The sequence below is a fragment of the Falco peregrinus genome, chromosome 10, assembly GCF_023634155.1.
Source record: "Falco peregrinus isolate bFalPer1 chromosome 10, bFalPer1.pri, whole genome shotgun sequence".
Lineage (NCBI taxonomy): Eukaryota > Metazoa > Chordata > Aves > Falconiformes > Falconidae > Falco > Falco peregrinus.
Window position 1 is genome coordinate 29445437 of NC_073730.1, and position 18079 is coordinate 29463515.

At 47.6% G+C, this 18079-nt stretch overlaps 2 protein-coding genes across 6 annotated transcripts in view; one reads left to right on the forward strand and one right to left on the reverse strand.

Moving 5' to 3' along the window:
* Positions 1-9682, reverse strand: part of LOC101917448 (NADH-cytochrome b5 reductase-like) — an 11742-nt gene extending 2060 nt beyond the window's left edge. Inside the window, exons 1-6 of one of the 5 annotated variants that reach the window (XM_055815603.1) lie at positions 9551-9678; positions 8185-8364; positions 7104-7252; positions 5819-5900; positions 2567-2671; positions 660-863 (exon numbers count right to left, since the gene is read on the reverse strand). In XM_055815603.1, the coding sequence (XP_055671578.1) occupies positions 660-863; positions 2567-2671; positions 5819-5900; positions 7104-7252; positions 8185-8364; positions 9551-9556 (726 nt within the window). In that variant the 5' untranslated portion in view covers positions 9557-9678. Of the gene's footprint in view, positions 1-659; positions 961-1923; positions 2460-2566; positions 2672-5818; positions 5901-7103; positions 7253-8184; positions 8365-9208; positions 9512-9550 lie in introns of those variants that run through there. The other 4 variants (XM_055815604.1, XM_055815601.1, XM_027780451.2 and 1 more) reach the window with 4 other exon arrangements.
* A 48-nt stretch (positions 9683-9730) lies between these two features.
* MRPL37 (mitochondrial ribosomal protein L37) lies at positions 9731-13920 on the forward strand. Its single transcript, XM_005232985.3, has 7 exons — positions 9731-10164; positions 10369-10552; positions 11101-11216; positions 11744-11929; positions 12243-12400; positions 12927-13130; positions 13719-13920. The coding sequence occupies exons 1-7, from the start codon at positions 9774-9776 to the stop codon at positions 13794-13796; spliced, it is 1317 nt and encodes a 438-aa protein (XP_005233042.3). The 5' UTR covers positions 9731-9773; the 3' UTR covers positions 13797-13920.
* Positions 13921-18079: the final 4159 nt, after the last annotated feature.

The window sequence follows — 18079 nt, forward strand, 5'->3', positions numbered from 1 at the left end:
TGCAATGAATCCTCATTTCTGAGGGAAATAATTTTCAACCACCAAACCCATGCAGAACACAGGCAACTTTGGGACCAAATGGAAATGAAAAAGACTGCTCAAAACGTAAGACCACTGAGAGGTATGCCCTCATCCCATGGATTTGGCAGAAAAAATAATTTTACAGAGCAGGAAACAAGTTTAAAAAGTTTAAAAATGGGTCAGCTGGGAAAAATAATTGCTGGGGAATTGGTGCTAGCATACCAGAAGAAGAGAGCTCTAGCCATGTGCCATGAACGGAGGGTAAGGACAGATTAAGGCACCGGTATTATGAAAGAAGAAAGAGCTTATTTGCTGTGAGTCTAAACAGATGTTTAGGTGCAGCAACAACCACCTGAAGTGGTGGGGGGCAATCAACAGTAACTACGAATCAGCAGGTCCATCCCAACAGAACAGTTACCAAGGAGGTAAAGAGGGACAAGCAGCGACAGTCACTTCCCTGAAATTCTCCAGACTAGTAGCAGTGTGAGAATATGTAGCAGATTTAAGAACAGCGGCTACTTGATCACAAAATAGCCTCGATGACTGTGAAAGAATTAAGATCATGCTCATGGAAAAGCGGAGGAGGCAGAGGCTCATCCAGCACACAGAGCCCTCACATGAACGTGCCATTTATTTACCTGGCTTAGGACGTAAAATATTCTGATGTTCCAGTATCGAGCCAGATCCTGGAGAAGTGGTTTCAAATAAATTTTGTCAAAGGTATGGAAGCAACCAACAAGAGTCACAAAGGTTTCATCCTCTTCATCATCTGTTATAGACTGGAGGATGGGAAGCATTGGTGCGAGGCCAGTACCAGATGCCAGCATGAGGAGTTCTCCATGCTAACAACAAAACAGAGAATTTCAAATGAGCTGTGGTGACTGGAGACTGATGCGCTCATGGTCAGTTCCTCCTTGCTGCCACACTGATAAAGTGTCCCTTGAGAGAGAACATATCAGAAGGTCATGAGCTGGTAAATTCAAATCTCAGAATGTATTTTTCTGCAAAAGATTACAGATAGCATTTCCAGGGTTTATATACCAATCTAAAGAAACTGGATTTTACCCAAATATAATAATTTCTCCTAACTTTAGCCTTGATTTCAATTAATTTATATTTCAGTTTCAATTTTGCTGCACTGTTGACCCACTGTGTGTTGTTCTCCCACTGGAAATGCTCCCTGTGTTTACCTTGGATGCTGCAAAATACAATCCTGAACGTTCTCTGGAGGAAATGGTTTCTTTTCCATCCTAATTCACATATCTTCCCGGTGCATTATCTCACTTTTCTCAAAGAGATACCAGCAACACATAGTGCTTCCCACCTGCATCAGGGGACAGTCACTCTACCCGTGACAGGGATGTTCAGGCAGTAAGGTGCTGTGTGTAGGAGGGCAGACAGTTCCTAGCGCTTTCCTCAGCTGGCAGCCAGCGCAGCAGTGCCAGAACTGGGACTTAAACCCCTATTAAACCCTCAGAGGCTACTGTGAATGGATCTGATCTACCTGAATCTGAGTCCCATTCTACTGCCAGCAAAGACATAAAAGAAAAATTTACTACAAAACTAATATTCAAGACCTACGTTATAATTCCTAAATAATAAACAGTTCTTCTACAGCAAGTTGTTTTAAAGATTGTTCAGGTGCTTTGCAAACTGCATGTACACAGATGACCCAGACAGCCCCTGAAGACAGCCACTTCTAGGCATGACAGTCATGTTCTGTCCCAAATGATTATCTGGAAACTTTTAAGAAGAGAAGGGAACAGTAGCCTAAAACAGCAGGGAGAGTATTTCAGAAAGCAGAACACAATTGCTCTGCATGGAGCATGGCCACTGGGATTTTACAGCCTTTTTTCTTCTCTCTCTCTTTTTTTTTTTTTTTTTTTTTTTTTTGGGGGGGGGGGGGGGAGAGAAAAAAACAAGGCTTTAGGATCAAACATAATGACCAGTGTTTCAATTTTGCTCCTCATTTGAAAGGTCAGAATTAAGTAACCAAATTAGTATGTGTGAGAAGCCTTCCCCTGAAACTGGATCTGCTTTTTTTTTGCAGCGAGCCTGGTATCAGCAGGTGGGATCAACATTTGCAGAGTGGCTGGGTGACGTGACACCTTACTGGAGCTGCTACAGTTCAGGGAATACCCAAGAGAGAAAAAGATCAACAACTCCCCTTCAGGCTTGCGCTCAGTCACAAAAAAGCAGTGTGGTTCAAACAAGGCAAAAACCGATCCACACTCATGGCTGCTGCAAAGTACATTCCGTTTGTTACAGGCACCAGGAACTTCTAATGCAAGTGAAGAACAGAGCACCCTGCTAGTATTTTCCAGTCTCCTGTCTACTTCCCTCTCCTCTTCCTTCTTAACTATTCTGCAGTTCAGTAATGTGTATTTTCTCCAGTTGACTGCTAATGTGGTAGCACTGTACAGTAACCCAGGAAGCACCTAAAATAATCATGAAAACAGTAATCAGATTGATGTCTTCCCTTTAGAGTATTAAACAAAGCTAGCTGCCACAAGTGGAAACATCCTATGTCTCTTAGGGAACTAACCTTATTAGGTCGATACGGGAACCCTCCAAACGGCCCACGCCAAAAGACCGTGTCTCCTTTTTTCCACGTTTTTATGTATTGTGACATTAACCCAGCTTCATAGCACTAATAAAAAACATTGCGCAAAAGAAAAGAATAATTACACTCTGTTGGAAAGTTTCCCAGCTTAAAGTCAATTATAAAGTTATCTACATCTAAAACAAGAAGGGGACAAAAAAAACCATTTCATGCATTTAAAAAGAAAGAAAGATCATTCTGTTTGAAAAATAACTCAAAGTTATACCCAAAACAAAGACATTTAAATTAAATCATATTGGATCCATTCCAGCTTGACTACAATGTAAACACAACCCACTCTTATGCAGTCTGAATTTCCAAAACTGGAAAAAGCTTATCGGAGTTCTTGCTTACAAAGCACACAGAGAAGAGTGTCTTGCATGCAAAGCACAGTCCAAGCCTTCAACTGTTCTCCAGATCTCTGGGTACGGGGTCTGGAAATGCCCTCTGGCTACTGATAGTTATATAAACACTGAATAGTTCTTGCTTTATTTCAGTCTCTCAGATGCTGTGTTGATACAATTAGTGACCCAAAGTCAGGTTTCTCATTTATAAAACTCTTGTTTTCAGAACAGATCATCTGGATGCTAAGGGATGCCTTCACACTTTCAAAAAGATATGCTAATGTGGGCCTCATGGAAGAAAAAACGTTAGCAAAAAGCTGCCTTACTTTCTACCAGGCACAAACAATATTATCTATGCTTTTGCCTGCAGGAATGCTAACCTCATCATGACTGATGAGAAATGGTCAGTGCTTGCTAGAAACAGAGAAGCAAGGAGAGGCTGGAAAATGAAGGGCTTATCCAAGCAGTCTTGTTGCTATGTGCTGTATGTATATCTAAGCCACCTATGTATAACCACTTTATGGTTAACGAGAACAAACGTCAGCAGAAGAATAGCCACAGACCATGGGATCTGACCAGAGAATAAGGGCTAGTCCAAAGAGCAAGAGCAGATAAGCCCAACAGCTGTGGCAGACAGCTGGTCCTGCACAGAGGTGATGCCATTGATAAGCCTGAGAAAAAGCAACACAACCAGAGGTCAAAAGATGGGATGTGATTTAAGCCTTCGAAGACTCTAACCCATACAAAGGAAGTGTGTTTTGGGGTGTTTTCTGCACACACATTGGACAGAAGCCCAGCTGCACACCCCAGTGCCTTGGCTGGCCACCAAGCTGCACTGCAGGCAAACAAAATTGGTGAACCACAACGAAGCCAAGAAAAAGTGAGTGATCATGCTTGCAAGCAATGTCAGCTAATAAAGAGTGCAGATGCTCCTCCCCTCCTAACAACTGCACTTAAGTAAGATACCTGAAGTATGAAGAACTATTAGCACCAGTTGTTACACTCACAAGCTAAATGTGTAACATACACACATCCAGGCTCTGAGTTACTGTCAGAAACATGTTCAGAGGGCTCTGGGCAGGTACCAAGTCTCACGCAAAGAGTATGCAGTTGCATCAAAGGAGCAGTATTTTATACGTACTTTCTTCAAATATGTACAGAAACCCAACGCAAAAGCAGAAAATTCAGCCCCACTTACTACCTATTCCCAATGGACCAAAGTAATGGAAACTAAAACAATCCTTCTTTGACCAAAATTACTTCCAAAAATTGAAGTGAGAAGTGATTGAGTGGGTTTAAAATGAATTTTTCTAAATAAAAAGAAAAAATAATTATCTCCTAGGGGAAAACTTCTACACCCAGTCTTACATAGAGAGAAACCCTAACATTATAAAATCACTCAAAAAGAGGGTTATGGTCTGTAAATGGCAACTCCCTCACTCTTAACTGTAGTATCACAAATGCAATGCTATAATAACAAGACACAGAAGGGTCTGAACAGTGCTTGGATTGCATAGTAATAATAATAATAATACAGTACTTTCCAAAATTGCCTGAATAGTGTGAAATATACCACAACCTACAGAGTGAGTTATAAAAATGGCTGCTTTGCACTGGGTGTTACCAACCGCTTTTGTCACTGCCAGAGAATAACTATAGCTCCCTTTGGGATGAAAGGTTCTATATAAAGGAAAGGTATCATTACAATCATTACTATTATTATTGAAATGCAAAACCTGTGAGTAATAAGCAAGTATACGTGAAATTTCACAGTCATCCTGTGAACGTATCCTATTAACACAACTCAAATGCAGCATTTCTCTCCCCTACCACACACCAATTGCCACAAGAATGGTGAAATGACCCTCCCACAGGTGTCCTATAGAAGCTGTATGCTTTTCTAAAGAACAGCGTTTGTGTTTGAACATATAATGCATAATAAACCCCAAAAATGTGAAATCCTGGAAGACAGGTGGATGACAAGCAGTCATTCTCTGCAAGCCACCTGGGATACCCAGCCCTCTGAATTTCACACCTATACTGAAGTCTGTGTCTGCCCTGAGGCATCACTAGTGACATACTAACGCAGTATCGGAAGAATTTTCTTCAAATCGTTATTCACCAAAGTAATCACTTATGAGGGCCTTGCAGACTTTCTTCAGACAAATTTCTAGTCAAGTTCTCCTATAAAACTCTTTTGAATTCAACCAGTATTTTGTGGTGGCCTCCAGAAGGGCCAGAACATCCATACAAAATGGGACTCTGTCACCCCAAGAAGTGCAGCCTGTGCCTGTGGGTCACCTCTCTGCCATGGGGACCCTCTCAGACTCAGGCAGCTCCAGACCCCTGCCCACAAACCGGAAACAGCTGCCTAGCGTATATCAACATTTTTAACTAAACTGGCTTTTTTTTCTGAGGTGCATTCTTAAAGTAAAATACAGGGGGGAGGGTAAGGGTTGAGCAAAGACTTCCCAAAATCAGTGCTTCAACTGGGCTGACAACTGGGTGAGACTTCAAAGAGACTGAAAAGACAAAATGAAATCAGGGAAGTTGAATGGGCACCTCTTTCTGCACTGGTGACTGCTGGGCTCCCAAGAGGCTCTCCCAAGCGCTTAACAGGGAGGGGTTATGCCACAAAGCACTTGTTTGTGTGTCACTTTCCTCTGCTTTCAGTTTTGTGGGGAAAACTACAATTTTTATCAGCAAAGCACAACTGCTTCAAAACAACACGGGAACAGTCCATGAGGGATTTGAGAGAGTCTCACTTGAAGTGCTGACAGCGTGCCTGGTTCCAGAAGAAAACAGTCCCTGGCACCTTAGACTCTAATCCATACTGTACAGGCTTACTTACTTTCATTAAAACTTCAAAGTAACCTTCTGCATTCCTAATCGGAGTATAGGCTCGCTGGACCTCCAAACCATTCACCACTCCTCTGAGAAGAGAAATACAGGAACCCACTGTGACTTGGGTCATTGACGGGTATTACCAAACTTCTGCAGTTCTCTGGGGAGATGAGGGAGGCAGCAGGTCTCTTCCCAGTGGCCCAGCCTGTGCACAGATGCAAAAAATTTCCCTTCCAGAGGTAAAAATCCAGAGGGAACATAAAGGCTAAATGCACCTTTTGTTTTCCTGGTGGTGGCCCCAGCTGTACCACGATTCAGCTCTTGGACACACCCCTAGAAGGATGTTTGAGCTGTTTTGTGAGAAACGGCCAACACACAAGAGTGGCAAAGGGGAGAGAAAATGCTTTCACAATTAAGTTTGCTACCCCTTTTGGGCTGGGATCTACTTTCTGTTTCTGTGTTCAGACAGCATCTCCTAATTCAATAATGAAAGCTAGGACACAGCCTTGACCTGAGGTTTTGTCAATATACACTGTATTTTCCTGTAAGTCGTCTCTCTCCATAGCATACATCCACCCCACTCTTTACTACTCACTATGGTAATTGATTGAAGTGACCGAACCTTTTCCTCTGCTGCATTATGAGAGATGGCTGAAGGGAGAAGCGTGTATTTTCAGTAGCCAGCCAGCCGTATACATCAGCTGTTAACGTACAAATAACGTCAACAGATACAGATCAATGGCATCATAACATGACTTTTTCTGTGTGGCAATGATCACCACAGATGGCTGACAGAGACATAAACTTTTCCCAAGTGGCCTGTTTTGGGCAAGCAATAAACTACACAGGAGGGTTGTTTTGCCAGAAATCAGTCAGGAAATGCCTGGACACTCGGGGCTACACCCCCAGGGCTGAGTTACCCCAAAATACAGGGCATAAAATATCAAGCACTGGGGTAAGTGCAGCTCATTGTCTTCATTCCAACATGCTGGAGTAAATCATCTGTTGTAGCATCTATTCTTTGAGTCTTTCTTTCTGCAAATGGATTTTCTTAATCACACCTCGTTCTTTCTGACCCACCGACGCAAGGATAATGCTGAATAAAAATACAGCTTTGGAATGGCTTTTACCATAAAATTAGTAGAGCTAGCAAGCTCACAAGTTCTTTCATCTGTGTCACTGCGGAGGTATAGAAATTATGATTTGCCTGGTATGAAGCCTTTGTCTATTGACGAAAACCTACGTATTAGGTTACATAATGCAGACTGTTTAACTAGCACAGAGAACAATACCTTAACACGATATGTTGTCCTAAACTCAATCGCAGACTGCTATTTCCCGGTAATTCAAATTTGTACTGGTAGGTGTCCTCTGTTAGCTGCTCCACCGAGCTTATGCTGAATGCAGTAAATGTATCTGGATTCAGTTCTGAATTATTGCTCTGCAAGAACAACAATAAATAATTACTTGGTTAGATGGTGCCTTTTATTATTTCATTTTTCTTTGGAAGCAAACGTGTGTGCTCATTTAGTGCCAGAGATACTCAGGACTCCAGAAGAACGTGTATTAAATGCTGGGGCCCAGCGCAAATTTCAGCTCTCTGCTGATTCATTATCATGTTCCACGGCACACACTTTGGGATCCTGCATTTCCCCCCTTGCTCCCCTTTTTTAAATTACAATTTTTACACCTCAGAACAAGGTCATCCTATTATGACTCATTGCAATCATCTTCTCATGTTTGGAAACAAACAGAGATAATGCTCCTAAAAGAGCTGAGCGCTGCTCTGGGGGCAACTTTCAAACCTACTGATGACCACTGTGAATAGGAAATATTGTTAGCTGTTTCAACACCGATCATTTTTGCTTGACCCGGCATAGTTAATCCTATGTAAAAGGGCACCGACAAGCTTAAAAATTATGCTCTGAAGACAACTACTCCACCACGCACAATGCAGCTTTTTTCATCCTCAGCGTAAGAGTCTAACAATCAGGAAAAAACCTGAAAAAGGTCAGGAAAACACAGCTTCTCCAAGGAAACTGTCAGAGAAAATTGTGATTCTTTGTACCTTTCACCTATTCCCACTTTCCAGAGAGGCTGGCTGGGGTACCCCAGGCAAGGAGAAGCTGCATACCCAGGGCTGTAATGCGACACCAGGGCGAACTCGACACTTGGAAAATCACATTACAGCAGGGAGAGAGCGGGCAAGGGGGAGGGTGGCTGCGAAGGCAGAGTTTGGGGAATTGCGTTTACAGCCTTCTCTTAAGGCACCACTTTAATCTATTGCTGCTTCCCTCGCCCATCACCACAACCCCACACGCTAACAAGTACGATCAAAGCACAGGCTCTAGGATGCGATAAAGATAAATTGACCTGCTCCTTCTTTTCTATGAGAAGGCTTTTGTCTTGCTTTGCTTTGGCCCTCTCCCATTGTGCAAGCTCCTTCTCATACACATCATAGATGCAGGGTTTGCAGCCGCTGCCGCAGCACTGGGATGGAGAAGGTTCCTGGGGTTTGAGAGCCAGCCAGTCGTGCTCATTTCCACTCATTGTCTGCAAAACATAAGCCCCGCATCAAAAACAGTACAATGAAGAGCAGCACGTGCTCATCAGCTGAGCATTATTTGGAGAAGGACTAAGAAAATCTCTCTCAAGCATCTTGCATGTGTATCTCTGGGAACTGGGAAAAACTGAAAACCTGTGAGCAGATCTGGTGCCTCCAACACTCCATTTTTGCTCAAGTGCTCAATGCCTCTGCGTTGCCTGGCACAGGAATGCCAGACGTCGCAGCCCAGAGCTCCACAGCAGACCCCAGCCCAATCTCAGGCAGGCTGCCCAGCCAAAGCCACCTCCAGCAGCAGCAGCAGGCGCACCCTCATGCTGCTCGTTCTGCTGCGGTGATTTCCTACAAAAGCGCAGCTTGGTCACGCGGAGCAGAAACATCTTATAAATCTGCTGCTCGGCCCGTGAGAAGGAGTAACAGAACCCAACGGAGATGCGGCCTGACAGAGCACAGCTTTAAAATGGAGGGAGGGCGGCGAGCTCAAGGTGGGCTTCAGAGCCGAGCCTACAAGCAAACACACGCTCCTGTTATGAGGGGATTTGAGTCTGGCTTTAAACACAGACACACAAAAGAGGGCATGAAACACTGGCAGTGCCATTTTTATCCTTTACACCCCTTCCTTTTCAGTTGTACCTACCGAACACCCCCCAAACCCCCACCACGACACACACTTCTGGTGGCTTTGCTATTCCTACACGAGGCTTAACGCTGTTCCCCACGCGGTTGCACAAAAGGCAGTTCAGAGGAAATTACAAGCCACGGGTGACAAAGCTGAGGAAGAGAACACTTAGCACTTAGAGCAGCTTCATTTTCAAGGTGAATTAATTAACTGACCTTCACCCCCGCAACACAAGCGTGTTCTAACCGCGGCAGGGGGAGAAGGGAACCAGGAGGCGGCGGCCCGGCCTTCCACAGTGGGGGAGCCAGTGGGATAGGCGGCCCCGGCTCCGGGCCCCGAGCCCCCTCAGCTCCTCCGCAGGCGACACAGAGGGACCCCCGACCCCCCCGGCTCGGGGCTGGCCACACTCACGGAGTTTCGAGCGCTCACTGCGCGTACACGAGCCCAGCCCCACACAGCGGCCAGCGGCCCCTCAGCCGCCCGCCAAGGGCCGGTCTCTCAACTATCCCCACCCCTGCGGGAGCGGAGCTGCTTTCCCCGCCCGCCTCCTGACTTACCAACATGGCACCTGCCCTTCACCCGCCGCCCCGCCCCGCAAGACACCGCCGCCGGGCAATTTGCCGACCCTCCCTGACGGCGGGGTGCCGACCCGCCATTGGTCGCCGTCGCCGTCAGTCACCCGGGAGGGGAGGGGGCAGGGAGGCGTGAGCTACCCCGCCGCGCTCCCGCCGTGCCGCGCGCGCCAAGATGGCGGCGGGCGGGCGCTGAAGGGGCGGCAGGATGGCGGCGGGGCTCGTGGTGCTGAGGCGGGTGGCGGTGGCGGCGGCGGTGCGGGGGCGCGGCGCCCTCACCCGCGGCATCCTCACCCGTGCCGCGCCGCGCCGCCACCGCGGGCCGCTGCCGCGGACGCCCTGGACCACCCGCGGGCCGCCGCCGGAGGTGCTGGCCCAGCGGGTGGAGCGGCGGCCGGTGCGGGAGCAGGTGGAGCTGGACACTATCACGTACGCGGGGCGGCAGCACTTCATGCCCGGCCTGGCCCGGCCGCGCTTCCCACGCTGGGACCGCGGCTGGCATGACCGCTGGCACTCGCGGGGGCCGCGCTACGAGGACATGCCGCTCTACAAGGAGCGCAGCTGCTACATCTGCCACCAGCGCGCCCGCCTGCTGGAAGGTACCGGCCGGCCTGCCCCGGCCCCGGCCCGGGCCCCCTGCCCCAGCGCGGCCTGTGCAAGCACCTGCCCTCCTCCGCCAGCCAGGGCTTCTCCTCACACAGCCCATAAACCCGGCCGGGGAACGGCCTGCCCCGCCTAAGGGCGCTGCCAGCCCGCTGCCCCCCGGGCTCCCTAACACCTCTGCTCTTGGGTTTTGTTTCAAGGAGTGCGGCAAGCGCAGTGGCTCACCAAGACGAAGCTGGTGGAAGGTTTGCCACCATCGGTGCTGAGCATCCTTGACAACCCGGCTCACCAGCTGGAGGACTATGAGGAGGGGGTAAAGCGTGCAGTCTCACATGCACGGCTCTGGCACACGACAGAAGTTGTTCCCAGGAGAGAGTATTATTGGTAAGTCCTCAGTCACAGGGAAGACCATTCTGCTGCGTGGTTATGGCTTTAGGATAAGCCGGTCGTCAAGCAGGTGACTTAAGAACCAGGGATTTTAGCACTGCAAAGAAGATTCATACTTAAAGTCTATTGTTGAGAGATTCAACTGCTGCAGGCTTTGTATCAGGTTGTCAACTTGTAAAACAAACAACAGGAACACGAAAAACCAAGCCCCGGTTCTGAGTATTGATACTAGGACCAATGTAAACACATACTCTTCGTTAAAGCTCCTCACAGGCCGCAGTCTGTTTCAGCTTGAGGTCTACTTCTAACTGATGTGCAATGTCAGTTTTTTAAATAACTAATGGTAAGCATTACTTCTGCCAACTTGGAAAAGGATTGGTGTGTGGGATATTAATCCAAAATCTGTGTTAACTGTTTGGAAACATTATGCTATTGTATGTTTTGCATACAGTAACATTAGAGCATTCATGTCCCAGAAGCATCTGCCCGCCATTATGATTGTGTTTTTTATATAACTTGGTTTTTTTTCTCTCCTCATTTTAAAGCCCAGTACTGTTTGAAGACTTGGTGCATTTATGTCGGTTAATGTCTGCGAAGTACCCTTCTCTAACTAAAAGAATGTTGGCTAGAAACTACAAGGTAGCAGCTATGTGGGAAAGAGGTTAGTTGCTTCTGTGGTGGAAGGGTTTATCTGTTTTCATTAATATGAGGGGTAACAAAGCTGCTAGCTTTAAGGCTGAGGACTTAGAGCAAATGAAACAATTTCTGGAACCAAGTAATTCTTTCAGTTTAAAGTAGTGCTGTAAGCATGGGCAGCCTTGGATGATGGCAGGATACTTGCCCCGAGGACATTGTTAGGGTGTTAAACAATATCGACAAGATGGTGGGAGAAGAGAACCGGTTCTTAGAACTGATTGGTTTGGGTTTGGGGTTTTTTATGTCCAAAATCCGTACTGTTCTTTTTCTGAGTATATTTAGTTAAGAAACTAACATCAGTAATTAACATTGGTATTTTAGAAGAAGAACCTGCAGCTGAGCTACTATTTAAGATGAGTTTGAAGGTGAGAGGAAGAGAGCGAGCCTTGCAGGACAATGACTTGCTAGAATGCTGCTGCCCAAAAGGAAACATATGTCTTTCCCTGATCTTATTTCAGCAGTGTTTGATTGTAGCCTAATTTCCCTCCCCAGGATCCACTCTCCTTCAGGTCCGCGGCCTGAATGGAATACTTATGAACTCTATGACCCCAATACCACCAGTAGCCTCCAAGGAGGAGATAGTGGCCACTGCAGAACACGTTCTGGAGACTTTTTATCCCATCTCTCCTACAATTGATCTTCAGGAAGTGCATGTGTACAAAGAGCTCAACGATACAGGTAAATCTCGCCATAGATAATAATTTTCTGTCAGACTTAAGTGTTCAGGTTAACCTGGAGTCCTTCCCCTTCTGTGAGACACCTGTGTGGGTAGCGAGTGTATGGGAATGAGGGGAAGAGGAGCCGGGCACAGGGTCTGCAGTGCAAGCACGCCAGACCTGTGGCGGGTGAGTATGTTGTGGCCGAAGTAGGACTGTGGAGGAGAACTTAAATCCCAGCAAATTACTTTTAACCGTTCCTGAAGGTATGGGAGAAAACATGGGTTGTGCAGTCTCTCACTGAGCGATTTCTGACATGATTATCTGCCATTTAGGTTTTAGAGATGGTTATCCGTACCCTCATCCTCACACTCTGTTCTTCCTGGAATCGGCCAACATTCGTACTAACAGGTTCAGACCAGAACAACTTCGTGCTAAAATGCTGATGTTTGCTTTTGGCAATGCGCTGGCAAAGGCTAAGGTGCTGTACGGGGTACGTATTGGAGGCTGCTGCTGACTTGCTCGGCCTTTGTTCTTTCTCTAGTGCTGCAGCTAGTGGAAAGAGTCGTGAAGTTCCCTTGCTGTGGCATGTTACAGTAGTTTTCAGATCTGAGCTTCCCGGTCCAGAGGTCTAACTCTAACCTTCAGGTATGGTTACTGATGTCTGCTGATCCAGAAAACCGTCGCTCAGCAATGAGCGTGTTCGTGATGTGACATGCACTGGAGTGGTAATGGGTAGGAACTGGGGAGCAAGTTCAACTGTAAAACTCTTAACCCATCCCACAGTTCAGTATGTAAATTGATTCTTCATTGCTGGCTGAAGGAAGAATTTTAATTAAAATACCAAATCTACATTCAAAACTTGTTTGACTAGAGTAATTTTCTGGGCAAGGTAACAATACGTTTATTAAAATCTTGGCTTTAAACTGAGTAGAAGATGCAGAATCAGCAAGTACTCATACAATTTCTGTAGTAGCTGCCTTCTTAAACATTTTCCCCCCCTCCACCTTCTTTCCTAGAATGATCCCAAGGTTTTGGAGCAGCCAGTAGTGGTGCAAAGCATTGGCACAGATGGCCAGCAATTCCAGTTCATGGTGTTCCAGTTAAATACAACAGACCTTGTCTCTAATGATGGTATAAAAAATCTAGTCTGGATTGACTCTGATCAGAATCTGTATGAAAAAGCCCAGTGTATCCCAGAAGTCAAGAAGAGAGTTGTTGTGGTAAGCAGAATTTGGGAAATGGTGCTGGAAGTGCTGCCCTTTCACCTCTGCTGGAGGTTTTGAGAGCTGCCGTAGAGCTGCAGCTCAGGTTTTAAACCAGCTGAAGGGACCTGACACAGGCACTGGCCTCATTCTTACTTAAGCAGGTGTTCCTGACAGGGAGTGTTTGTTGTGCCGATGTCCCACGTAGCATGCAAACCGCATGCCGGGTTTAATATGAACTCCTGCATGAAGATAGCCCCATCTGTAATCTACCGTCTCATGATACGCTTGTTTAAAATCAGCTCGTGCTCTGATGAAGGAAGTGCTTACATGCAACTGTCAGCTTTGCTGTGGAGTAAATAGAGCACAGTGCTGTCAGCCCCGGTAACGCTGGGAGGGCGTCTTCAGTTCGATGGGCAAAGGGTTTCTGCCGGCTGAGGTTTATATATACCAGTGGAAGTACCCGCACACACACCGATCTGGGGAGGGAGAGCGCAATTTGGAAGCTACTGCATCTGAAGTCTTGTTTAAGCATATTTAAAGCCGTTGTTTGTCTACATTAATCACTTCACTGCAAACTGAGCATCCATGTCTTTTTCTCTGCAGAAGCCCGCTGGAATATATGGCTTTCAGCCAGACACATTCAAGAAGTTTCTGGCACTGTATCTGCATGGAGCTGTGTGAAATTCAGCTCAAATGAAAATACTTCACCAACTGTACCTGCTGCTTCTCTTTGCCAGAACCATCACATAATTAAAGGTGGATTTATTTACTTTCAAAAATAAATTATATTGTTACTGAAAGTAAAGTTGTGTGTGTGTTTGTTTTTTTTTAAAACCAAATTGTGCATGAAGAAACTCTTTCATTTTAGGGGCTTACCTCTGGATTCAGGTTAGAGAGTGTCATCAAATGCATCCTCCTGCACTCTTCCACCATTGCCTAGAAAGAACATAAGCCAGTCATTATTCCTCTGCGCAGGTTCTGCTCTCGGTGTGCTTTTGCACAGAGCTAGACTCAAGCCTATTTTCCGAGGTTGCTTTGAGTACTTCTGAATGCAGTGTATGTGGAAGAGACTTACAAAGCTTCAAGGGGAGAGCCTGAGACACGAGCCTTTTTCATTCTGCCTGGCTTTTACTTTGTTTTACTCCTGGCTGCTTTGGGATGTGTCGTGCTGCCCTGCGCTTAGTTCCCAAAGCGCTTAATCGGTGAGATTGCTTTGTTGGATCTATAGAACTGCAGTTCTTTCATCCCCCAATTGGGGATCAAGAGACCTAGCCATTTTGGGAAAGTGTTGTAGAATGTAGCGTGAAACTTTGGTGCCTGGTAGCTAGTATTTGCTGCTAAAAATACAAAGGAAGAATTTCTTCCTGCCACACAGAGTTAACTGAGCAGGAAGTGTATTCTTTTTAAGATGGGGGGGGGATTAGTGTGTTTTTTGTAAAATGAAAGCTAAATTAGCTTCAGTCAAATGTAGAATGTTTTGCAGTTCTGCACTGATACCCTCCAGCACATGGGAAGGAATAGGACAGCCTGTGCTATTTTAAGGTGTAGAAGAGCGTATTTCCAAGAAATTCATCTCGCTTCAGCGTCTTGTGTCAGAGGCTGGTCTGTGTTTTGTGATCTTCTCTGACCATCTGGATGAACACTCCAGTTGTGCGTTGCAGCCTCAATCCGTCAGACAGCTCTACTCCACAGGTTTTGGAAAACAGATTTTCACTAGTCAAGTTCAAGATCAACAGTTCACCAAAAAAATTGGGATGCATTTGCTGTAAGTTAAATTAACAAATCCCTCAATAGTTAGGAGAAAATGCTTGAAAAGTAAATAATCTAGTAAGCATTGCATTGATCTAAATCATGTTAATTCTGCCTTCTCAAGGGATGCCTAATTCAGCTCATCAATTTATGTCTGCTCAGATCTGTATTTTGCACCCAGTTATTTAGGAATATATTTTAATACTTGCACTCTGTGGAGACTGTGCCAGTAGGTGTTTCTCAGCTGTTGGCTCTGCTTTGTCACACGGACCCTGCTAAACAGCCCTAGGCAACAGCCCTTGGACTACTGACGTGCCCTCACCTTTCCAGCTTTGGGTCATTACTGGTCTTAAGGAGGAAACCCTGCAGGGCAGCCAGCCGCCGTGCTGACATGCCCGAGCAGAGCGGTTTTGCTAAGGAAGCCCGGGAGAAGAGTGGCTGCGGTGGAGAAGGGGGTGGGTGGGTGGAGAAATTAAATGCCTCGCATGCTTCTAGTAGATGTGGGAATGCGTGAAGATGGTCTGCACGGGAAAGAGCCAAAGGCCCTTTAGATGCTTTTACCTCTCAACAAAGACATCTCTGTTAGGACAGGCAGTAGGAGAAGAGAAAGTGAAGCTGGAGTGCTGCTGTCTTCAAGACTGAGCAGAGAGAAAGCATCAGCATAGGGAGAGATGGATGAAGGCAGAATGAAGGCAATTTTGACAAATGACAGAAGCAGTAAGATGTGGGGTAGTCAGCAGGGGAATAAGGCTTCAGCACGTTACAAGAGGCATCAGGAAGCCACTTGAGATGAGGGGATTGTGCGCAAGCGTGCAAGATCGTGTCCCTGGTTTGCTCAGGGCACAGCTGATCTCACCTGCGGTGCAGGGAGCAGCAGTACTCGCATGTTGCTAGAAGGAGCAGCTGATCCTTGTGCTGAGTAAGCTCCTCTGAGGTCTAGGAGGGGAACTTGAGGGCAGAGCAGGGCTCCCAGCTTGGCATCTGAGATGAGCGCTCAGGCTGGTCCATCATGATGCCGGTGTGAGGTCCGTGAAGCAGGCAGCCCCTTGCTACGGACAGCCGTGCACACGTGCGTGGTGTCCCACTGGTCTTTCCAAGTGCACTGCACGTGGTTCGGTTCACCCACTCGTTCCTCCAGCGTGACCTGATGGAATTGGCCCAGCTGAGGGAGGTGGGACCAAGGGCAGGACAATGGGTCACACAGGCACATCTGGGTTGGCATCAATAAGTTATAAAGGCTCATCAGCAGATGAATGGCATTACCTCAGCACAGACCAAGAGCCAGGCATTAACTTTTAATGAACACCAGGCGAGGAAGCAGAACAGGCAAGAACCGAGTGGCGGGATTCAAGAGATGAAGACCCGGCAGTGCCTGGCTGCGCAGGGGAGAGCTCTGCAGCCACTGGGGCAGAACCGGGCTGCCAGCCTGCCCTGGGGACGATGCACGGTGTGCCATCGGGCTCTGCCACTCCACGCTACCTTCCCCTGAACTGCCCCCAGTGCAAAATCCGACTCCACGGGCTGCACTCATCATGCCAGCAAGTACACGCTGTGCGCAGACTGGAGCCCCTGGTTGTTCAGATCCTCCTCCTGCATTTAATTTAATGAAAACTAATGGGGGAGACAATTATGCTTAAGGTTGGGCTCAGGAGGCGTTTAGAGGAGGGAACTTGGCAGTTTCTCATGGCGGTGTTTAATAAAATTAGCCTGTAACCCAGTAAGAACCAAGGGGAAGGGCTTTTCTATGCCCCGCAATAAAACCACAACAGGCAGCATCACTGCCTGTTGCTCCGGGCAGCCAAGTGGGGCCTGGGTGGCCAGCATGGGCGGGAATGGCCCCAGGGAGCTGGGAGGGCAGGGGGTCTTCATCACCATCCACTAATTACCCTCAGGGGTCATGTTTCCAAATGATGGGACAATGCTTGCACACTACTTTCTGCAAAGCACAGAGGGATGTGATTGCCTGGACCAAAACCCACACTGGGGCACAGCTGCGCAACCCGCGCAAGGGCGCCTGTGGTGTTAACCCAGAGGCACACCTGTGCAGCTAGCAAAGGGTGCAAACACAACCCACGCTGTGGCCCTGCCATTAATTATATGCTAACGGGCTCTGCAGGCACGATGGTTTTTCTGGGTGGTTCCTAAACCCAGCAGACAACCAACGTGTTGCCCCCCTTGCCTGTGACCACAGCGTGCTCACTCCTGGAATTGCAGCAGTGAGGTGGCTGTGGGTGCCAGGGCTGGGTGGGAGCAGCCCCCAGGACCAGCCCCCAGGACCAGCCGAGCTCCAGGATGGTCCCGAGCCTGCAGCTCCCCCTGAACATTCCCGCAAGGAGGGAGAGAAGCTGCACAGTTGCAGCCAGCCGCATCCTGCCTGAACTAGTCAAAGGCAGAGAACAAGTCTCAGGCAGCAGCTCCCGGAAGCGTTTCAAGCACCCGGCACTTGCAACTACCCATCTAAACACCCAAAAAGCCCCAATCTCTCCCCAAACGCTGCAGCAGCCCCGATGCTGCCCGCTGGGGAGCTGGGGCAGCCTCGCCCACATTTCTCCATCTCCAGCAGCTGGTTCAGAGCCTGGAGCTGAGTTTGATCCTGCAACGGTGCACACACTCGCCCTGCACCGCAGCCAACCATTGCCCAAGCAGGGGGTCAGCAGACCCCATTGCAAGCCTAGATATACCCATATCTATATCTGTATCTATACCTATAGCTATATCTTATGGGTTTTTTTAAGGTGACACTCGCATCCCTTCCCCTCCCTTGCTTACCTCCCAGCAGTGCAAGACTCCAGCAACGGGAGCAATCAGGACCCAGCTCCTCTCCCAAGATATCCCCGATCCGTAACCTGTGGCATGGGACACCAGCCTCCATCGCTACACCGGCATCCCAACTCCTCCAGCCTCTAACGAGGAAACTCTGGGGAGACAGGGTAAAAAAAAATAATAATCACACCCCACCCCCCCCCACCCCCCCCCTTTTTAGCCCCAGAAAGCCCCCCTCTGCCTGCAGCCATGAGCAAGCACATCCTCAGCCTGGTGCAGGCAAGAATGACCATTTTCCTTGGCTAAAACCTAAATTTTCAAAATGGTTAAAAAAATAAAAAAGAAAGAACATAACCCCCAAAACCACAAGCGAGCATCATTAAACCAAACCTCTCCCAGTCCCCTGGGTCCTGCACTGCAGCAGAATCCCCATCCACCCCCTGAGCCTCAGC